This window comes from Saimiri boliviensis, chromosome 2, assembly GCF_048565385.1.
Source record: "Saimiri boliviensis isolate mSaiBol1 chromosome 2, mSaiBol1.pri, whole genome shotgun sequence".
In the NCBI taxonomy this organism is placed as follows: domain Eukaryota; kingdom Metazoa; phylum Chordata; class Mammalia; order Primates; family Cebidae; genus Saimiri; species Saimiri boliviensis.
In genome coordinates this window covers 12054827-12069114 of record NC_133450.1, presented here as the reverse complement: position 1 = coordinate 12069114, position 14288 = coordinate 12054827, and the positions used below count along the sequence as shown (strand labels likewise).

The 14288-nt window shown below is 44.2% G+C and overlaps 3 protein-coding genes and 5 non-coding genes across 9 annotated transcripts in view; 1 reads left to right on the top strand and 7 right to left on the bottom strand.

Annotated features, from left to right (window-relative positions):
• Positions 1–4: 4 nt before the first annotated feature.
• Positions 5–4852, bottom strand: SNAPC5 (small nuclear RNA activating complex polypeptide 5). Its single transcript, XM_003929704.4, has 3 exons — positions 4697–4852; positions 2697–2786; positions 5–1074 (listed from the first exon to the last, which is right to left on the bottom strand). Exons 1-3 carry the CDS (start codon positions 4784–4786, stop codon positions 958–960), a joined length of 297 nt encoding a protein of 98 aa, XP_003929753.3. The 5' UTR covers positions 4787–4852; the 3' UTR covers positions 5–957.
• LOC120364038 (U4 spliceosomal RNA) lies at positions 2417–2564 on the bottom strand. Its single transcript, XR_012516711.1, has one exon. It is a non-coding gene; the product is annotated as a U4 spliceosomal RNA (small nuclear RNA).
• Positions 4853–6480: 1628 nt separating the features above from the next.
• RPL4 (ribosomal protein L4) lies at positions 6481–11672 on the bottom strand. The gene is made up of 10 exons (XM_010340317.3): positions 11572–11672; positions 10071–10242; positions 9771–9877; positions 9348–9486; positions 8766–8890; positions 8353–8482; positions 7925–8081; positions 7262–7345; positions 7020–7140; positions 6481–6932 (listed from the first exon to the last, which is right to left on the bottom strand). The coding sequence occupies exons 1-10, from the start codon at positions 11572–11574 to the stop codon at positions 6687–6689; spliced, it is 1284 nt and encodes a 427-aa protein (XP_010338619.1). The 5' UTR covers positions 11575–11672; the 3' UTR covers positions 6481–6686.
• LOC120364148 (small nucleolar RNA SNORD18) lies at positions 8225–8292 on the bottom strand. The gene has a single exon (XR_005579491.1). It is a non-coding gene; the product is annotated as a small nucleolar RNA SNORD18 (small nucleolar RNA).
• LOC120364146 (small nucleolar RNA SNORD18) lies at positions 9001–9072 on the bottom strand. The gene has a single exon (XR_005579489.1). It is a non-coding gene; the product is annotated as a small nucleolar RNA SNORD18 (small nucleolar RNA).
• On the bottom strand, positions 9550–9648 carry LOC120364149 (small nucleolar RNA SNORD16). Its single transcript, XR_005579492.1, has one exon. It is a non-coding gene; the product is annotated as a small nucleolar RNA SNORD16 (small nucleolar RNA).
• On the bottom strand, positions 9956–10027 carry LOC120364147 (small nucleolar RNA SNORD18). Its single transcript, XR_005579490.1, has one exon. It is a non-coding gene; the product is annotated as a small nucleolar RNA SNORD18 (small nucleolar RNA).
• Positions 11673–12100: 428 nt separating the features above from the next.
• The window catches only part of ZWILCH (zwilch kinetochore protein), a 48025-nt gene continuing 45837 nt past the window's right edge, over positions 12101–14288 (top strand). For both annotated transcript variants that reach the window (XM_010340312.3, XM_010340313.3), the window contains exon 1: positions 12101–12184. In XM_010340312.3, the coding sequence (XP_010338614.1) occupies positions 12132–12184 (53 nt within the window). In that variant the 5' untranslated portion in view covers positions 12101–12131. The remainder of the gene's footprint in view (positions 12185–14288) is intronic.

Below are 14288 nucleotides of genomic sequence, written 5' to 3'. Positions count from 1 at the left end.
AAACCATCCTGTTGTATCTTTTATTTTTTTAAAGATGAGGTTTCACCGTGTTTGTCAGGCTGGTCTTGAACTCCCAACCTCAGGTGATCCACCCGCCTTGGCCTCCAAAGTGCTTGGATTACAGGCGTGAGCCACCACGCCTGGCCCATCCTATTGTATCTTTTCCTCAGAAAAGGAACTGCTGCTTCTCTTTCTCACTACCTAGAAATCAGCAGGCTCCATGATGGCTATTTATAATTTATTTATAAAAATATTTTACCAGTGATGTCTCAAGTGAGAGATGATAGCAGCTACACAAAGCAGTTTATTTTTAGAGACTGGATTTCACTGTGTTAGCCAGGATGGTGTTGATCTCCTGACCTTGTGATCCGCCTGCCTTGGCCTCCCAAAGTGCTGGGATTACAGGCATGAGCCACCGTGCCTGGCCCACAAAGCAGTTATAGCATGCAATGTTTCAGTGCCTCTGACGGGGAGCAACAGCTTGTGCTCTCAGATGGCCCTCAGTCCTTCCCCTGGTCATCTTTTTGCCCTAGACTGTGGCCTAACTTCTCACAAGGGTTCAGCGGCATGCAAACAGCCTTTACTTTTCTTAAAAGAGGCATTGTTGGGTAGAAAGGCTGGCTTGTATTTAAACTGCCCTTTCTGTAAATGCCAGACTTTCTCATCAAAATTTGAGAGCAAATTTTGTTTTCAACAGTTACTGAATCTGATCAGATCACAGACAGCACCATCCATATTGCTCAACGCTGACAAAGCATCTTTGATTTTCTGCATGTTATAACATTCTGAAGCTTGAGTTACTGATGGAACTATTTCTGCAACTACACATCCTTCTTACAGTTCTTGCTTTCCTTTCAAGCAGGCCACAGGGCCCAGGGCAAAATGATTTCCTTGAAGAGAAGTAGTCTGAGACTTAGAAATGCAATTTGTATAAGGGACCCTGGTTTTTCCCCTCCTTTAGGAATCTGATTCTTCTTCCTCTTCCTCCTCCTCCTCTTCTGTCACATGACTCTTTGTGCTCAACTCCAGTGTCGTTTGGTTGATTGATGCTTCATTGTCTACATGCACCAACATCTGTATTAACCAAGAGCATCACAGATTAGTAGGAAAGAAGCTGGCCTCTAAACAGCAAATTCTTAAAAATGTTTTAAAATCAAATCGCAATTGCCTATCTATCCCCAGTACTTATGACTAAGAGGTATGGCCACTTTCCTTTGCTACCCCCACCTCCATTACCAAAATGGGGCAAAAGTAAATACCTCAGATTTACTAGAATATTACCTCATTTACAAACATTATATTACATAAAGGTCCATAAGAATTGTGCCAATTTACATATGCTGCTGTATCATGGTTTCAAATGTCTTAACACATAAAATCTGACAGAACTTTAAATATTGTATACTTAGAAATACGATTTTGCTGAACTCACAGGTTTGACTTAAAAAAAAAAAAAAATACAATTTTGCTGGTCGGGTGCGGTGGTGCACACCTGTAATCCCAGCACTTTAGGAGGCTGAGGTAGGCAGATCACAAGGTCAGGAGATCGAGACCATCCTGGTCAACATGGTGAAACCCCATCTCTACTAAAAATACAAAAATTAGCTAGGTGTGGTGGTGTGCACCTATAATCCCAGCTATTTGGGAGGCTGTGGCAGGAGAATCGCTTGAACCTGTGAGTCCTAGGTTACAGTGAGCCGAGATTGCTCCACTACACTTCAGCACTCTAGCCTGGCAACAGAGTTAGACTCTGTCTCAAAAACAAAAATATGATTTTGTTGACTGACTTGAAGGCATTTGGTAGGAGATGAGTATGATAAGGACTGGAACTCATCTTTTAGCACTGTGCTTCGTAATTGAAGCGACACTCTTGAATCCCAAGGTTACTTATTCACAAAAGAGCAAGAGTTTTGACATAGTCCTACAAAAAATGCACACTTTCCCTGGGTTCATCTGAGTAACTAGATAGAATGGATGAGGAGGAGGATGGTGGTAAAACATTAGCAACTACTTAATAAATTAGAGGATAACCAGCTGGTAGGAAGGTGGGTAATGTATAGTTGCTACCTTATTAAGACAATTTTTTTTTTTTTAAATAATTCAGTCTCCATAGAGACTGTCAAAAATTGCCAATGCCGGGCCGGGCGCGGTGGCTCAAGCCTGTAATCCCAGCACTTTGGGAGGCCGAGGTGGGTGGATCACGAGGTCAAGAGATGGAGACCATCCTGGTCAACATGGTGAAAACCCGTCTCTGCTAAAAATACAAAAAATTAGCTGGGCATGGTGGCGCGTGCCTGTTATCCCTGCTACTCAGGAGGCTGAGGCAGGAGAATTTCCTGAACCCAGGAGGCAGAGGTTGCGGTGAGCCGAGATCGTGCCACTGCACTCCAGCCTGGGTAACAAGAGCGAAACTCCGTCTCAAAAAAAAAAAAAAAAAAAAAAAAATTGCCAATGCCGACTATATTTCAAGTCGTCATGGCGGGGTATTGGGAAAAGTTTTCAATTAGCAATAATCGCGCCTCAGATAAACCTCATTGGCTACGATACTGCCACTGCGCAAAGCTAAGACAGAAAATTCTTATGAGCACTTCCCAGAGCCCTTCGGGCTAAGTAATGTGATCTACATCAGTTCTTCACCACCCAAGCAGCATAGGGGCATTACATTCCCTCCTAGGCCTGCACTTGATTATGCTTACATCATGTGACTGGTCAGGTACAGTTTGAGAAGACAGTATCTCATCCCCTCTTCTAGAACTGATCATTGATTGGAGGGCTAATTCTTCAACCTAGAAGAGAAGAGTTGAGGTCACTTTCCTTACTATTTCACTGAGCTACCGATGTGGGTAAACTGCTGGGCATACCATAAAAGATTTGTATCAAGAGGGAATGAAAACTATCTCTGTTGCTCTAGAGGGAAAGTTGCAGGGTAGGCGCTTAGACTTTCTCTCTTTTAGAGATGAGCAAAGAAGACTCCAGCCCCTTTCCCCTGGGCTGAGCAGGTTTTCTGGCTGAGCCATGGCTTCCACTTCCCTAGACCTAGCAACTCAAAAAGTACAAGTGTGTCAATAAAACAGACAAGTGTCACCTGACTCTTCAGAGCGATTCCCCAGAACTGAGCCTATTATTCAGTAATGAGATGTGAAGGAAAGAATAGAAAACAGAGGCGTTTCCTGAAGCATAAGGAAATCTGGACTTTGGAGATGGTCCTCAATATACTCATTAGGTACTGTATTGTGGCAATACAGAGACACAAATAAGTGGAGGGCATTATAACTTCCCTAAGGAAAAATGCTATGATTTTGATATGTCAGAGGTGTATAATACTTTTCAGTTTACAAAGGGCTTTGGCAATCTTAACCTCATATGGACTTAAAGTTTCTGAAAAAAGGGGCAGGTGTGTTGGCTCATGCCTGTAATCCCAGCACTTTGGGAGGCCTAGGCGGATGGATCACCTGAGGTCAGGAGTTGGAGATCAGCCTGGCCAAGATGGTGAAACCCGTTTGTACTAAATACAAAAAATTAGCTGGGCCTGGTGGTGGACACCGGTAATCCCAGCTACTCGGGTGGCTGAGGCAGGAGAATCGCTAGAATCTGGGAGGGGGAGGTTGCAGTGAGCCGAGATCGCGCCATTGCACTCCAGCCTGGGTAACAAGACTGAAAAACTCTGTCTCAAAAAAAAAAAAAAAAAAGATTCTGAAAAAGGAAGCTGAGCGGGGATTAGCATTATCGCCTCCCAGGACCTTTTTTTCTCTTTTTTTTTTTTTTTTTTTTTAAGGCAAGGTCTCCCCTTATAGCCTAGGCTGGAGTGCACTGGCACAATCTCAGATCTCCGCAGCGTTGACTCCTGGGCTCAGGTCATCCTCTCACCTGTTTCCCGAGTAGCTGGACTACAGGTGCGCACCAACACGCTCAGCTAATTTTAGTGTTTTTTTTTTTTTTTTGGTAAGGCTGGCCGCGGTGGCTTACGCCTGTAGTCTCAGCACTTTGGAAGGCTGATTCCTAGAGCTCAGGAGTCTGAGACCAGCCTGGGCAACATGGCGAAACAACGCCTCTACTAAAAATACAAAAATTAGCGGGGCGTGGTGATGCACGCCTGTAATGCCGGCAACTTGGAAAGGTGAAGCACGAGACTCGCTTGAACCCAGAAGGCGGAGGTTGCCCGACTCCTCCTCAAGGCCATGGCGTCAGTAACAAGAGCTACTGGGAGCCTGCAGACAATGGGACGAGTCTCTCCTCCCAGGGCCTCCGTCTTCCTTGGTAGCATGAGAGGATCCGGGAGTCCCTCCTAGCTTTGCAAAACTAGAGCGATTCCAAGCGCCAAGACAAGCTAGAAAACAGCAGTTCAGAAGGAAAGGGTCGGTGGGCCGAGGGAGCCCTTCCTCGGCGTGTTGTCTGAGGGCCATCGGCATTTACGGGAAGAATCAGGTAGGGCAGGACTTGCCAAACACAGATCCCTGGGCCTCAGCCTAGACCTGCGGGGTCAAGAGTCTCAGAGGTGGGGCCTAACAAGCGCACAGCAAACCCCCCAGGTGCTTCAGATGCCCTGTTTGTTTGTAAACCTGTATATGGGCGTCACCACAGCTAGTGAGTAGGGGAGAACTGGCCGCAGCAGGAGGGCAACGCAGAAGCCCAGGTTAGGGGGAAATGGTTTGCTCGGGCGGAATGGAGGAGGGTCGGGAGGGGGCCACGGGGTCACCTTGAGGCGGTTCAGCTGGTCGTGCAGGGCCGCCTTCAATCGCAGCAGCGTCTCCTCCTCCTTGCGCAGTTCCTGAAGCCGGCTCAGCATGTTTCCTGCTCACACAGCCGGCCTCCGCGCTGCCGTAGGCCCGGCGCTCGGTGATGACGCCATCGCCGCCGACTCCCGGAAACCGAGCGGAGAGACGGGGCTGCCGGCCATATCGGGGAAAGGCGAAGGGTGCGCCCCCTTCCGACGCTCGCTATGGCTTGGCCGCTCCGCAGGCGACGAGCTGCAGGTAGGTGTCCAGGCTGTGTCAACATTTGTCGACAGCCTTTAATCCGATAGGCCATTTCCGCGTCAATGGTCAAACACCGTTTCAAATGACCTGGTGTATAGCACTTCCAATATGGTGTTCCAACAAGTGGCTATCTCAACCCAAAAAAACCCTGCAGATTTGAAGGCAGGCACATGAACCCTACTGTGTTAAAATAGGCCCCGCCGGGCGCGGTGGCTCAAGCCTGTAATCCCAGCACTTTGGGAGGCCAAGGCGGGTGGATCACAAGGTCGAGAGAAAAAAAAAAAAAAACAGGCCCCACAGGGTAGGATTCCCAGTGGATTTTAAAGGGTAAGGCTACACCAGATAACTAAAAAGCAGGAAAATAAAGGGTAAGAAATTGCAATGAGAAATGGCACCTTTATGTGCTTAAGAACTGAGATTTGGCCATGGAAATGGGGAAGATTACAGATCACCTTGACTGTGAACTTTGAGACTGGCAGAGGGAAGCTACTTTAACAATACAAATGCAAAACAAGGCTTTGACACAAGACAAAAGGGTTAATTCTAGGGTAATAACTGCAGTTTAGCTTTATGAATAAAAAGAGCCCCTTGTATCTGATGAGGCATTTCATAGTTATCTGAGAAACAGTTTTTTGCTCTGTGGGCCAGGCTGAAGTGCAATGGTGTGATCTGCGCTCGCCACCACCTGTGCCTCCTGGGTTCAAGTGATTCTCCTGCCTCAGCCTCCAGAGTAGCTGGGATCACAGGTGTGCACCACCATGCCTCACGATTTTTTTGTATTTTTATTAGAGACGGGGTTTCAGCACGTTGGGCAGGCTGGTCTTCAATTCCTGACCTCGTGGATCCACCCACCTCAGCCTCCCAAAGCATTGGGCTTACAGGCGTCAGCCACCGTGCATCATGGATATTTCAGTTTATTTAACAAGACACATAGGCAATCCTGAAAAATGCTTCTGGTACTTTTGAGACGGTCTTTGTTGCCAAAGCTAGAGTGCAATGGTGCAATCTTAGCTCACTGCAACATCCACCTCCCAGATTGTGATTCTCCTGCCTCAACCTCTCAAATAGCTGGGATTACAGGTGTGTTTTATATTTTTAGAAAAGGAGAATTCATCATTTGGCCAGGCTGCTTTTGAACTCATGGCCTCATGATCTGCCTGCCTCAGGGTCCCGAAGTGCTGAGATTACAGGTGTGAGCCACTGTGGCCTACTGGCACTTTTTCAAACCACGGGTAAAAATATTCAAGCAATTCTATTGTCATAGCTAGTTTAAAAAAAACTTTTAAGAGCTAATCATTTACTCCAGTTCCAAAAAAACTGTTCTCCAATTGTGCCCTCTTGTGGTTAAAGTGTTAAATGTTTACAGAATTTAACCTATTTTGAGCTAAACTTCAACAGCCTCTGTGCATTTCTGACGAAGTCCTGTTAAACCTATTTTTCAAGCCACATTTAGAAAATCAAGAGTTTTTGATCATTCCCTTTCCATTCATCTCCATGGACTTAGTATAAATCCATGCCCCATTTTATTAAGACTATGTAAAATGGAACAATCTAAATTATTGCCAATAAAATGTCTCTTTAAAAAAATTCTAACCACACTTTACACAACACACCAACAAGCTGTGTTTCTCTGCCTGTTCGATCAGGTCTTTATTCAGAAGAAGCTGTCCAAAATGATTTGACCTTTATGGAATAACCAAATTTAAGAGTTTATGCAGCAGGCTTCTTTTCCTCTGTAGTGGGTTTCTTTTCTGCTGGCTTCTTTTCAAGGGCTGGTTTCTTGGCTGCTGCTGCCTTTTTTCCTACTGGAGGCTTCTTCTGCTTCTTAACACCAACAGCAGCCTTCTTTCCTTTCTTACCTACTACAACAGGCTTCTTGCCTGCAACTCCCTTCTCATCTGATTTGGCTTCTCGTGCTGCTGCTGCCGCGGTCGCCTTATCCACCCGGAGCTTGTGCTGCAACGTATTAGGTAGAAAACAGTAAGAACCAAATCTAAGAACTTAATGTATCAGTTAAAAAAAATAATAATAATAATCGCTCACATTCCTGGCCTGGCGAAGAATGGTGTTCCGGCGCATGGTCTTTGCGTATGGGTTCAGCTTCAACATGATTCTCAGGTTTTTCAGTGGGTTCTTCTTTAGGACTCTGCGATGAATCTTCTTGCTATAAAAAGGCAGATACTGTATCAACACATTATATCAATTACATTATACACACACAACTTTTTGAAATAACCAATTGTATAGGGTTGGGGCAAGAATCATACTCTAAGTAATCACTTTACCGTGGTGCTCGAAGGGCTCTTTGGATCTCTGGGCTTTTCAAGATTCTGCTGAGATCTGTATTGATCATCTTGTGCATGGGGAGACTGAGAGAGAAAATTGACACATATGTGTAAAAGTAATTGACTGAAGAACATGAAGCTCAACTACAGCTTTATTTTTAACCACTTGTGCTCTCCAAATTATCTAAGACATTATCACTTCTCATAAACATGGACCAGGCTGGGCAACGTGGCTCACGCTGTAATCCCAGCACTTTTGATGCTGACAGGTGATCACCGGAGGTCAGGAGTTCAAAACCAGCCTGGCCAGGGAGGCAAAACTTCCATCTCTAGTAAAAACACAAAAATTAGCTGGACCTGGTGGCACATGCCTATAATCCCAGCTTCTCCAGAGGCTGAGGCAGGAGAATCACTTGAACCCAGGACACAGAGGCTGCAGTAAGCAAAAAATCACCCCACTGCACTCCAGCCTGGGAAAGACCGAGTGAGAATCTATTTCAAAAACAAAAAACATGGACCTGATTAGTCCTCTTTTAGCAGCCTGTGTCTACATGTAAGGGGAAATGAAACAAAATTCATCATTCAGAAAACATGTAAGCCAATTCTTTGAATGTTAATATCCGCAATATAAACATGTTATTTAGTAATATGAAAGATACTTACTTGTAGTTACTCTTGAGGGAAGCAGCTTTACGCCAAGTGCCATACAATTCATCTAACTTCCGGAAAGCACTTTCGGTCCAAATGCAGAAACGTCCCACATGCCCACCAGGAGCAAGCTTCAAAATGTTCAGTTTGCTTACATTAAGCAGAGTAATTCCTTTTAAAGGTAAAGAAAAATTAGGGAGGCTGTATTTCAACAGAAGAAACACAAATCATTTTTATGGCTTAGGAACTACAAAAGGTACCCGATAGTGATTCATTATGAAGTTTCAACCATCAATGCTGCAGATCTTTCAGCCACAAATCACAACCTCCATAAAATCATGTTTCAGAAACACGGACCATAAAGTGAAATCTCATCATAACAAAAGCTGAGTAGTCTTGCATAGCATAGCTAATCAATACATGTAAGCAAGCAGTTTAATTACCAGGGATGTTTCTGAAGGCCTTGATGATACCATTATCCTCATTGTAGATGATGCAGGGGCCTCTGCGCTGGATACGGCGACGGTTTCTCATTTTGCCCTTGCCAGCTCTCATTCGCTGAGAGGCATAGACCTACAAAGTGACCAGTTGTAGTATTCTGATTAATATACAACTTCTGCAATAAATCTTCAGCTTTATTATAATTCCATTTTACAGATGATTAAATTAGGGCACAATAACTTGGCAAGGTTACAGTCATGAATGGCAGTTAGGATTCTAACACAAGTAATCGGGCTCTGAGGTTCTTGCTCTCTCAAACATTAAGGCTTATCTATACTGCCCTTCACTTACCTTCTGTAATTCAAAGTAACAAACTGAACAAGTAGTATACTGTAAATGTGCTCATTAAACAGACCTTTTTGATATCATTCCAGGCTTTAAGTTTCTTAAGAAGCAAAACAGCCTCCTTGGTCTTCTTGTAGCCTTCAACTTTATCTTCGACTACCAAAGGAAGTTCAGGAACTTCCTCGATACGATGACCTAACAAAAACCAATTTGATTAGGTTATCCTAAACCTTTCAGAAAAAAAATAAGTAAAAATCAAGAAACATTTTATACAACTTATAAAAGCACAATGGTATTCAATTTGCCAAGTCAGAATTTCCACAAATATCATGTGTTTCAGAAACACGGACCAATTAAGTGGAATCTCATCATTTTGACAGTTAATACAAAATATTTTTGATTAAATCTTTTAAAACTTATGAAATAGGTGTATTTCTGGAGAACATTTGATAACTGCGCTTTTGTCAAGATCAAATCAGTGTAACTGGGATATCCATTAACTAAAACATTTCACATTAAAAACTTTCTAATTATTCTCTTTTAGCCATCTCAAAATAGGTTACTATGAATTTAAAAAAAAAAAAAAATCACACTAACAAACACTAGGTGCCTTATTTCTTCAACCTCTCTTATGATACAAAGCATTACAAACCTTTAGACATGACCAGTGCTGGTAAGGCTGAGGCAGCCAGGGCAGAACAGATGGCATATCGTTTTTGGGTTGTGTTCACTCTACGATGCCAACGGCGCCAGGTTTTGGTCGGTGCAAACATTCGGCCTCCACGACACATCTATTTTTCCAGTCAAGAACCACATTTCTCAAATTTTAGTAATTAAAAAAGGTTATTATTTCTTGCTCAGGAAGAATTTTCGTCAACCTTCTGTACCAGCTTACTGACAGCAGGCAACTGTCGCCGAGAACAGAGTAAGACGCAAATTACGACATCATGGCAAGCAAAATAACCACATATAAATGAAGCCCCTTCTCTTTAAGAAATGTACTATTTTTACATTAGGCCCAGTCTGCTAAATTCCATCAGAGCCTACAAGTCTTAGGTAGTGAAATAAAGGATACATTTCCAAAAGCACCCTGGCCAGAACGGTGAGTCCCACCACCTCGAACTCTGGGAATTCGAGCCACAGCTCTGCCAGTACCCCAAGACTCAGCACTAGTCTGATGACCTAAAATTGGGAAGAGATAAAAATTTTAGCTGCTTCATCATACATACCAACCTATGACTATTATGCATGGTAGCAAACAGCATCAGAACATCGAAGAAAATCATCTGGTTCAGAAACACGGACCAATGAAGTGGAATTTCATCATTACTGTAAAGCAGTCCCTAAAATATCTACAGAAGGTACAAATCCGTACCTGCTAATTCGCTGACAGCATAGGGCTGTCTGTTGTTTTTGCGCAAGTTGGTGTGAACAAAGTTCACAATATCTGGTCGAATAGGAGCCTTGAATACAGCAGGCAAAGTGACATTTTTGCCAGATGACTCCCCCTTTTCGGAATACACCGATATCAGTGGGCGAGCACACGCCTGAAGAAAAAAGGAAAGGATTATTTTTATTGACAAGTAATGTTAGAAGCAAACTCTTCTCGTATGCTAACAATACCATTAAATAATTGCAAAAGAGAATGCTATGGTGGGCAAACAAGCTTAAACTAAAGTAACATACCAGTAACAGTTTTATTAACTTCAGTAAATTATCTTACAAAGGACCCTCAGAATCTCAAGTTCTGCACAATTTTATTTTCAAAGACAAGCCTTATAAAGCACAATGGCTAAATCAAAATCATATTGCAAGGTTTTAAGATCCTGTTTAATGCCAATTAATCAGCAAATCCCACCTACCCGGGCTTCAGCTCATCCCAACTTCCATCCCTGTACCACTCACCTTGACCCTCTTCTGAACACATGTTCTAAAGCTCACCAGTAAAACACTGGTGATACTACTTTTTGTTCAAACCTCTCCCAAAGACTTCCCACCCGTAAGTAAAATCAAAATCCTGAGGCAGACCTACACAATCTTCTCTACCGCTAATCGCATCTCCCACACTCTCTTCCAGATGTTATCTTCGGTCTCAGGACCACCCCACTCCTGCCTCAGAATTTCCAGGTGTTCGCCCGTTCTAACGCTATAGCTAAGAAACATCTTACTGAATGTTGAAAAAAATAAAAAAAAAAAAAAAGAATTTTCATGTGTTCACTCTAAAGCTCCTCTTTGCACAATTTCCTCACATCCTTCAGGCCACTTTAAGCTTTCTCTGATCACTCTGCTTAAAGCCAAACCACTCCAATTCTCTTTGTCCGTATCTCTTACTGCCCCTGAAGAGTACTCTTTATGTTAGTCCAACTCAACTACGATCCCCGTCAGAATAGTGTTTGCCCTACAGCACACAATACTACATATATACGGACTATTTGTGCAAGAGCAGTACACATGTAACACTGGTCATATTAAGAGTTGGCTAAGGATTCGAAAATTTAGATGACACCGAACAATTTCTAAGCGAAGTGAACCAGAAGGCTTTTAATAGAGATGATTCCTAAGCTAGGCAGAGACGAGCATCCAGAAAAAAAGGCTAAATAACCAAGTTTTCTAAGACTAGGCCCCGCTGCTCCTGAGAACGACCCAGTGCTTTCAACTACTGCCTCCAGGCGCGTCCCGAGGTGGGCAGCGCACGTTGCCTTTAAGATGGCTGCCGTAAGGCCGCACACCCCAGTTCCAAACCAGAAATAGATGCCTTTGGTCTACATCTCTTTCTCCTCGCTCTATCTCCTAGAGACTCTATGCTCCGAACCCCGAATCCTTCCTTACTGGCCCTAAGATCCGGGGTAAGGACAGCCAAGAAGACTTCCACTTACCATGGCGGAGAGAGGAGACAGCCACGCTCCTCTCTTCCCGGCAGCTGCCACAGGAAAAGGAAGTTCTCGCTACTCCCTGTGTATATGTAACCTTCCTCATGACCGCCCCACCCTGCCCCACTTTAGAACCAACATGGATACACAAAATATTTCTCTACCACCCTACAAAAATTTAAACTAGCATGTTATTTCTTTATTTGTGGGAAATTACGATATCTACTTCCTTCCAAAGCTAATCATGGTTCTTAGAAAATAGGGACTTCTTTTCGCGGAATAATCCATAGGGGGCGTGGTCAACTCTCGCGAGTCGAGGCGTCTTCTCCAGAACCATACACTTATTTTAATTATTGCTGAAAACTGAGGACTGTTAACACAGTAAATAGCTCTGAGCGGCCTGAAACAAAAATTTAATTTTGTGGACAAACAGAATTTATGCGGCGGGGGGTGGGGGGGGGCGGGTCAAGGTAGTCCCGGCGGGGCGGGGTCATGACCCCTGACGTCGCCGGCCCCGCGCGCATTTCGATTTGGCAGTTCCGGTCCCGCTCTCACTTTGGGGCAGGATGTGGGAGCGGTTGAACAGCGCAGCTGAGGAGTTTTATTCTCTCCTACTTCAGTGAGTCTAGTTTCTTCTTTTGGCTGGGCTCGTGGGACAGCACTTCTTTCCCTGGGTGTCTGGATCCCCGCCTTCAGCTTCTTGCCACTCTTTGGGGAGTAGCGCTTTGCCAACTTTCCTGGGGTCCAGAAGTTGGGAAGAGGCTGGCTCTCAGCTCCAGGGTGGGGTTGACCCTCTGGGAGTCATCAAACGAGGTGGAAGGTGGCAAGTGTTCCAAGAGGCGGTTTATTATTTCTGCTGATGCAGACACTTGCCTTAAGTAGAGGCATCTCCCAGGATACGGAATACTAGGTGTTGGCATCCTTCACCTGTTTAAAGCTTTTTTGACTCCTCAAAGTGAAATGTGTTGGTCTGTTAATCTCTATCACTTGAGGTCGTTGCCACATGAGCTCCAATTGTAATGACAGCAGATTGGTGTGTTGCGTTCTAAAACCACCTTTATTTTCACTGTGCTCCAAGTCGTTTTATTCTTATAGTGAAGTACTACTACCAAGGGGAATACATCCTATGTAAAAATCAAATCTCTAGTTCTCAAATTTGACCATGCATCAGAATCACCGGAGGGTTGTCAAAGCACAGATTGCTGGCCTCCACCTCCAGGGTTTCTGAATTAGTAGGTCTGGGGTGGAGCTAAAGAATTTGCCCTCTTGACAAATAGGTGAAACGGATATGGCTGGGCATCACACTTCGAGAACCACTGTGTAATCTAGTCCATGATTTCCTAAATGTTATAATGTTTCATTGTTTATCTTCATTGCTTTTTTTTTCCCCTGCTTACAAAAGTAGTAATGCTTGTAAATGTTTTGAATAGAAAGAGCACTCACTTAAAAAAAGAAAAAACAAACAAAAAAACTAGCATGTCTTGGACTTCATTGTGACACCCTGTAGATCTATCTCATTGTTTTTTTTTTTTTTTTTTTTTTTGAGACGGAGTTTCGGTCTTGTTACCCAGGCTGGAGTGCAATGGCGCGATCTTGGCTCACCGCAACCTCCGCCTCCTGGGTTCAGGCAATTCTCCTGCCTCAGCCTCCTGAGTAGCTGGGATTACAGGCACGTGCCACCATGCCCAGCTAATTTTTTTTTTTTGTATTTTTAGTAGAGACGGGGTTTCACCATGTTGACCAGGATGGTGTCGATCTCTCGACCTCGTGATCCACCCGCCTCGGCCTCCCAACGTGCTGGGATTACAGGCTTGAGCCACCGCGCCCGGCCCTTAGCTCATTGTTTTTAACTGCTGTATAGTATTTCATTCTATGGCTGTTATATTTATTTAAGGTAAGGCCGGGGGTGGTGATTCACGCTGTAATCCCAGCCCTTTGGGAGGCCAAGGCGGGCGGCGGATCACTTGAGGTCCGAAGTTCTAGACCAGTCTAGCCAATATGGCAAGACCCCATCGCTACTAAAAAATATAAAAATTAGCTGGACGTGGTGGTGGGCACCAGTAGTCCTAGCTACTTGGAAGAATTGCTTGAACCCAGGAGCCAGAGGTTGCAGTGAGCCAAGATCATGCCATTGCACTCCAGCCTGCACAACAAAACAAGACTCTGTCTCAGAAAAAAACAAAAAACCAAGAACATAAAAGTCTCCTATTAGCCAGGCATGGTGGCACATACCTGTAATCCCAGCTACTCTGGAGGCTGAGGCAGGAGGATTGCTTGAGCCCAGGAGTTGGAGGCCAGCCTTGGCAGCCTCCAACAACTCCCGCATAGCGACAACTCGTCTCTAAAAATAAATTAATAAATAAGTCCATTATTGATACAACTTTATTTAGACCCTTTATTTCCTTTTCTCTTTCTTTTTTTTCTTTCTCTCTTTTTTTTTTTTTTTTTTTTTTTTTTTTTTGAGACAGAGTCTCATCCTGCCAGCAGTCTGGAGTGTAGTGGTGTGATCTCAGCTCACTGCAACCTCTGCCTCCTGGGTTTAAGCAATTCTTCTGCTTCAGCCTCCCAACTAGGTAGAACAGGTTCGTGCCACCATGCCTAGCTAATTTTTGTATTTTTAGTAGAGACAGGATTTAGCTCTGTTGACCAGGATGGTCTCAATCCCTTCACCTGTGATCCACCCACCTCAGCCTCCCAAAGTGCTGGGATTATAGGCGTGAGCC

What these genes read in the sequence shown, in the direction of transcription:
- SNAPC5 (XM_003929704.4), bottom strand. Translation starts at nt 4,786, where the DNA reads ATGCTGAGCCGGCTTCAGGAACTGCGCAAGGAGGAGGAGACGCTGCTG. An exon ending in ACCAGCTGAACCGCCTCAAG is followed by an intron (nt 2,787 to 4,696) that starts GTGACCCCGTGG and finishes CTTCTCTTCTAG; the next exon opens with GTTGAAGAATTAGCCCTCCA. An exon ending in TACCTGACCAGTCACATGAT is followed by an intron (nt 1,075 to 2,696) that starts GTAAGCATAATC and finishes TGGTTAATACAG; the next exon opens with ATGTTGGTGCATGTAGACAA.
- RPL4 (XM_010340317.3), bottom strand. An exon ending in GCCAGGGTGCTTTTGGAAAT is followed by an intron (nt 9,487 to 9,770) that starts GTATCCTTTATT and finishes CTGGAAAAATAG; the next exon opens with ATGTGTCGTGGAGGCCGAAT. An exon ending in CCTGGAATGATATCAAAAAG is followed by an intron (nt 8,483 to 8,765) that starts GTCTGTTTAATG and finishes GTCACTTTGTAG; the next exon opens with GTCTATGCCTCTCAGCGAAT.